This window comes from Protomyctophum bolini (genome assembly GCF_963924005.1).
Source record: "Protomyctophum bolini genome assembly, chromosome: 20".
NCBI classification, from domain to species: Eukaryota; Metazoa; Chordata; class Actinopteri; order Myctophiformes; family Myctophidae; genus Protomyctophum; species Protomyctophum bolini.
This window is the reverse complement of record NC_137881.1, coordinates 13589541-13596384: the sequence shown is the minus strand read 5'-3', so window position 1 is coordinate 13596384 and position 6844 is coordinate 13589541. Positions and strand designations below refer to the sequence as shown.

At 39.4% G+C, this 6844-nt stretch overlaps 1 protein-coding gene across 1 annotated transcript; it reads right to left on the bottom strand.

Moving 5' to 3' along the window:
* Positions 1-702: 702 nt before the first annotated feature.
* LOC308335138 (nephrocystin-3-like) lies at positions 703-4556 on the bottom strand. The gene is made up of 3 exons (XM_080792135.1): positions 4471-4556; positions 2353-2450; positions 703-1704 (listed from the first exon to the last, which is right to left on the bottom strand). Exons 1-3 carry the CDS (start codon positions 4546-4548, stop codon positions 1587-1589), a joined length of 294 nt encoding a protein of 97 aa, XP_080648261.1. The 5' UTR covers positions 4549-4556; the 3' UTR covers positions 703-1586.
* Positions 4557-6844: the final 2288 nt, after the last annotated feature.

Sequence of the window (6844 nt, the reverse complement as noted above, 5' to 3'; positions counted from 1 at the left end):
TGATATCCAATGAGAACAGAATGAGAATGAAACAATAAATGTATGTCTTAACCGATTGAGTAAGCTGCATGTTGTGGTAAGATTGTCTCCCTGTAATTTAAATTTTAGCTTGAAGGTCACAGGTGTCCCAGCTTAAACCAGAAGATGAAGTAATCATACAATCATCATCATACAATCATACAAACATCAACACAGTATGGCTCTATTCTGGATAGAATTATCCAATTATCCATTGGATAGAACATACATTGAAGTGAGGGGCACTCTTATCATCATACATCATCATACATCACATTCCGTGCTCAGTCAATGAAATCATCACTATGTGGTACACACAAACACAAAGCTGGGCATAGGAGGGGCTGGCACCCCTTGAAAATACCAACAAAACACAGACACAGTATTTTGGCTTAATCTCTTGAAGCGAGTTTAAGTGTGTTTTTGACACACTCATGACGGACAATCGGACATATAGGCAATGAAACGGTCAGTAAAGTGGAATGAATCACAGCATTATATCGCCCCTTGCTGCAGAATGGGAAAGAATGCAGAATATTTTCATGGCTTATAATCTAGGACAGGTCAGACGATCAGTTGAGGCAATTTATTATTTGGTACAGAGTCACACTCAATTCAATGGGCTTTATTGGCATGAGAAAACATACGTTTACACACACTCAAAGAGTACGGCAATTTCCCCGTTTTGATGTGCCTTCTCATCAATTCATTATGCATAAACAAACATTTCACATGAACAAACAATATTGGTAAAACTAACACATTTGAGTACGTTATATACATTTTATTTTCACACATTTAGAGTCCGACCGGCTGAGAGCAGCCTGCATGACTACCAGAGGCTATACCGTGTGCGCACTAGGCTGTGCCCGGCCGGTGAGAGGGGACAAACGGACGTGAGCAGGGCTGCATCCCAGCTCTCTGCCGCAGCATGGAACTCCGAGTGCGAAATAGCGATTATGCAACAGCTTACCCTAAGACCTACACGTCAACTCAATGTCATTGTAAGGAAGCTTTTCGAGCAATAACATAATTTTTTTTATTACACTTTCACTTTGTATGACGCAAAAGGCCACCTCAAAACCACTAGCCTTTACTGCGCTAGCCACTCAGCTCGGCTAGATGCTAGGTCACGTCAGAGCCTGAGATATAGACAACATAGCGATGCGCGTTCACCACGAGTAGCACGCACACGCACACACGCACGATGCTAGTTCATGTGTCGGTCGTCGCGCGTTCATGTGTTTGAGGGCAAAAATCCAGAATGCACAGGGCTCCTAAACCGGAAGGAGGAGTGGATTCGCCTCATGCGCTTCTGAGCAACTCAATGCAAGTGGACGGGAGGAGAACTTGGGTGTCTTCTCTATTGTATATATACTCTAAGGCTATAACCCATCGTTTTTGTCATTTTGTCATTTTTTTCAAATCTTCAAAAATGATGAAAAACTGCGCGCTATAGTATGCCGTACGATATGGGCTAGATACTGGTGATACTTCGACGGGGCGACAGCAGACGGCTGACAAATCCGATTTGCTTGTCAGAGCCTTAGGACCATCTGTCCACACTGTTATGCCACCCTCACCTGGTCCTTGGTGAGTTTGACCTCCATGGCCTGGCACTCTGCGTTGACCACACTCCTCACCTCCCTGGGACTCAGTGGGTCCAGGTGCAGGGTGGGCCACAACCTGGGCAGGCACACACACACAACCATTTACAATTAAAGACGGATTTATACTTTGTCTTATGGCGGTATCGCGCATCTAAAATCGCCGTTCAATAACCTCACAACACGCACAAGTTGTGAGCTTGTAGATTAGCCATTGTGAGCATGTGATACCGACATGCAACGGAGCATTAATTGACTAACTACGCGCCCACTAATGGCACGCATATACCATACACGTCCCGTACTTTATTACATGAAAGCAGTGCTTTTTCCCACAGATGAAGAATAAATAAAGGCTCGTCTGTTGTTGTTTTTTTCCGAACCCAGCGCTTTGTTGAAGTTAACAATTACAAAAGTAAAGACTGCAACTCAAGGGGCTTATCCTTTAGTGAAATGTTTTAATACATTTCAAAATGAAATAAAAGCAATAACACAGCATACCTGCTCTGCTGTACGGTGAAATATAGTCACTGTAGGGTCAACATATCTCACAGTATAGTACCCGCTCTTGTACTGTACGTTATTGCTTGTTCAGAAAGGTATTTAGATATGGAAGCATTGGAACAGATAACAGGATACACATGCTGGATGCGATTGCACGTAGCTTCATTGACAACAACTGAATATTTGATGATAGATACGTGGTCTATTTTCTGATGTGTCTCACCTCCAGGCCTGAGGACATGTTTCCACATTGACAGACACCACCACTCTCACGTTGACGGGCAGAGGGTCAATCAGCAACTTCATGTGCCTTTCAGCTTGCTGGAAGCAAAAGAGAAAAGCCTTGTGAATGTCTGCTTCATGTGACTGTTTGACACAGTGGTTCTCAACCTGTGGGTCGGCCTGGGGGTCCCCACATGATTTTTGGGGGGGTCAGATCATTGTCAATAAAATGATGAGAAACGAGGATAACTTCTTTTTTTTCAAAATTTCAAAAAACAAGGGCTATAACCCATCGTTTTTGTCATTTCGTCATTTTTTTCAAATCCTCAAAAATGATGAAAAACTGCGCGCTATAGTATGCCGTACGATATGGGCTATAGCCCATGGTCCAAAATGATGAGAAACGAGGATAACTTTTTTTTTCAAAATTTCAAAAAACATGGGCTATAACCCATCGTTTTTGTCATTTCGTCATTTTTTTCAAATCTTAAAAAATGATGAAAAACTGCGCGCTATAGTATGCCGTACGATATGGGCTATAGCCCACGGTCCAAAATGATGAGAAACGAGGCTAACTTTTTTTTTCAAAATTTCATAAACATGGGCTATAACCCATCGTTTTTGTCATTTTTTCATTTTTTTCAAATCCTCAAAAATGATGAAAAACGGCGCGCTATAGTATGCCGTACGATATGGGCTATAGCCCATGGTCCAAAATGATGAGAAACGAGGCTAACTTTTTTTTTCAAAATTTCAAAAAACATGGGCTATAACCCATCGTTTTTTTTATTTTTTCATTTTTTTCAAATCGTCAAAAATGATGAAAAACGGCGTGCTATAGTATGCCGTACGATATGGGCTATAGCCCATGGTCCAAAATGATGAGAAATGAGGATAACTTTTTTTTTCAAAATTTCAAAAAACATGGGCTATAACCCATCGTTTTTTTTATTTTTTCATTTTTGTCAAATCGTCAAAAATGATGAAAAACGGCGTGCTATAGTATGCCGTACGATATGGGCTATAGCCCATGGTCCAAAATGATGAGAAATGAGGATAACTTTTTTTTTCAAAATTTTAAAAAACATGGGATATAACCCAACGTTTTTAAAAAAAATTTTTTTTTGTCAAATCGTCAAAAATGATGAAAAACGGCGTGCTATAGTATGCCGTACGATATGGGCTATAGGCCATGGTCCAAAATGAGAAACGAGGATAACTTTTTTTTTCAAAATTTAAAAAAACATGGGCTATAACCCATCGTTTTTTTCATTTTTGTCAAATCGTCAAAAATGATGAAAAACGGCGTGCTCTGATGTGTTTCTATAATTATGATATTGTTCTCGACACTGAAAATGAGTTTCATTACTCAGTGGAATTTAGAGAATAAATAAAACTTGAATGATTTAATTCCTTCATTTCCATCGCCAAGCATTTTGTGCACACACACACACACACACACACACACACTTGGTGTTAGCATTATGTTATGCTTTAGCTATTGAAAAATAGAAAAATAGCCACCGAGTGGCGCGCTACGAGCTTGTAGGTCTGCTATTTTTATCCAAAATGTATGAAATACAATCATATCAAATACCTTCAGTACAATTCTAACTTTTCATTTCAACACTTTACAGAAAGAGTAGCAAACTCTTTCTGTAGTTATAAGTGCATTATCCTTCCTTAGCACAGTGTGCCTTTGCTGCAGAAATACCTTTCTTTCATGTACCGTCCTTCCATATAGGCTACCATAACTAAACAGCATGTAAACAATTCAACAATGCGTTTTACCATAGCCTGCATATGTGCCCTCTCCCTACGCTCATTCTGCTTGATTGATTGATTGAAAATATGTATTAACAGTTTGCAGAATTACAGTACATTTCAAGCACAAACTCAATACAAAGACTGTTAACTGTGAGTGGACGACCCAATTAAGCATTACACTTGTTTACAACAGGGTCCACATTGTTCAATTCATCGTAGGGAGAGGGCACATATGGGGCTACCATAACTAAAGAGCATGTAAACAATTCAACAATGCATTTTAGCAATAGTCCTTTGAACTCCAAAAACGTGTTGTATTGCATGTAGCAAAACACAGTCCATGTGTACCAACCTTATGCCTCTTCGGGGGTTCTAAAACAATCACTGAATGTCTCAAGAAGATACAAACACTAAACAAAACACGCGCCATCTCTCCAGCTTCTCTCTCTGGTTATGTATTATACTTCCTGTTTCCGGTGCGCAGGTAGCTATGTCACAAAACTCCCTTCAAAATAAAAGCATTTGGCTCAAATCTCAAAATAAAAGGAAAAAGACTTAAAACAGGTATGTTTCACAATAGGATCATATTAACAAAGTCTGTTCACCCAGAATATAGAATAGTTCAGTGAAAAACGTGTTTGGGGTCTTTACAAAAAGGTCTGTCAAGTCACTGCATGCTGCGCCCATAATAATCTTCAGACACAGTATGCAGTGTCTGCTTGTCAACACTAGATGGCAACAAAACGTCGGTTTTCCAGTCAGAGGTTTCCGAGGCTTTATAGTGCATGACTTTAATAGTCTACTCTCTCTCTCTCTCATAACAGAACCATCTAAACACTACAGCATGCAGAGGAGAAGTCATAACAGAACCATCTAAACACTACAGCATGCAGAGGAGAAGTCATAACAGAACCATCTAAACACTACAGCATGCAGAGGAGAAGTCATAACAGAACCATCTAAACACTACAGCATGCAGAGGAGAAGTCATAACAGAACCATCTAAACACTACAGCATGCAGAGGAGAAGTCATAACAGAACCATCTAAACACTACAGCATGCAGAGGAGAAGTCATAACAGAACCATCTAAACACTACAGCATGCAGAGGAGAAGTCATAACAGAACCATCTAAACACTACAGCATGCAGAGGAGAAGTCATAACAGAACCATCTAAACACTACAGCATGCAGAGGAGAAGTCATAACAGAACCATCTAAACACTACAGCATGCAGTCATAACAGAACCATCTAAACACTACAGCATGCAGTCATAACAGAACCATCTAAACACTACAGCATGCAGAGGAGAAGTCATAACAGAACCATCTAAACACTACAGCATGCAGAGGAGAAGTCATAACAGAACCATCTAAACACTACAGCATGCAGAGGAGAAGTCATAACAGAACCATCTAAACACTACAGCATGCAGAGGAGAAGTCATAACAGAACCATCTAAACACTACAACATGCAGAGGAGAAGTCATAACAGAACCATCTAAACACTACAGCATGCAGAGGAGAAGTCATAACAGAACCATCTAAACACTACAGCATGCAGTCATAACAGAACCATCTAAACACTACAACATGCAGTCATAACAGAACCATCTAAACACTACAGCATGCAGAGGAGAAGTCATAACAGAACCATCTAAACACTACAGCATGCAGTCATAACAGAACCATCTAAACACTACAACATGCAGATTTTTTTCAAATCCTCAAAAATGATGAAAAACGGCGCGCTATAGTATGCCGTACGATATAGGCTATAGCCCATGGTCCAAAATGATGAGAAACGAGGCTAACTTTTTTTTTCAAAATTTCAAAAAACATGGGCTATAACCCATCGTTTTTGTCATTTCGTCATTTTTTTCAAATCCTCAAAAATTATGAAAAACGGCGCGCTATAGTATGCCGTACGATATAGGCTATAGCCCATGGTCCAAAATGATGAGAAACGAGGCTAACTTTTTTTTTCAAAATTAAAAAAAACATGGGCTATAACCCATCGTTTTTGTCATTTCGTAATTTTTTTCAAATCCTCAAAAATGATAAAAAAACAGCGCGCTATAGTATGCCGTACGATATGGGCTATAGCCCATGGTCCAAAAGGATGAGAAACGAGGATAACTTTTTTTTTCAAAATTTCAAAAAACATGGGCTATAACCCATCGTTTTTGTCATTTCGTCATTTTTTTCAAATCCTCAAAAATTATGAAAAACGGCGCGCTATAGTATGCCGTACGATATAGGCTATAGCCCATGGTCCAAAATGATGAGAAACGAGGCTAACTTTCTTTTTCAAAATTTCAAAAAACATGGGCTATAACCCATCGTTTTTGTCATTTCGTCATTTTTTTCAAATCCTCAAAAATGATGAAAAACGGTGCGCTATAGTATGCCGTACGATATAGGCTATAGCCCATGGTCCAAAATGATGAGAAACGAGGCTAACTTTTTTTTTCAAAATTTCAAAAAACATGGGCTATAACCCATCGTTTTTGTCATTTCGTCATTTTTTTCAAATCCTCAAAAATGATGAAAAACGGCGCGCTATAGTATGCCGTACGATATGGGCTATAGCCCATGGTCCAAAAGGATGAGAAACGAGGCTAACTTTTTTTTTTTTAATTTAAAAAAACATGGGCTATAACCCATCGTTTTTGTCATTTCGTCATTTTTTTCAAATCATCAAAAATGATGAAAAACGGCGCGC

What these genes read in the sequence shown, in the direction of transcription:
- LOC308335138 (XM_080792135.1), bottom strand. Translation starts at nt 4,548, where the DNA reads ATGGCGCGTGTTTTGTTTAGTGTTTGTATCTTCTTGAGACATTCAGTG. An exon ending in AACCCCCGAAGAGGCATAAG is followed by an intron (nt 2,451 to 4,470) that starts GTTGGTACACAT and finishes TTTTGCTTCCAG; the next exon opens with CAAGCTGAAAGGCACATGAA. An exon ending in ACATGTCCTCAGGCCTGGAG is followed by an intron (nt 1,705 to 2,352) that starts GTGAGACACATC and finishes GTGCCTGCCCAG; the next exon opens with GTTGTGGCCCACCCTGCACC.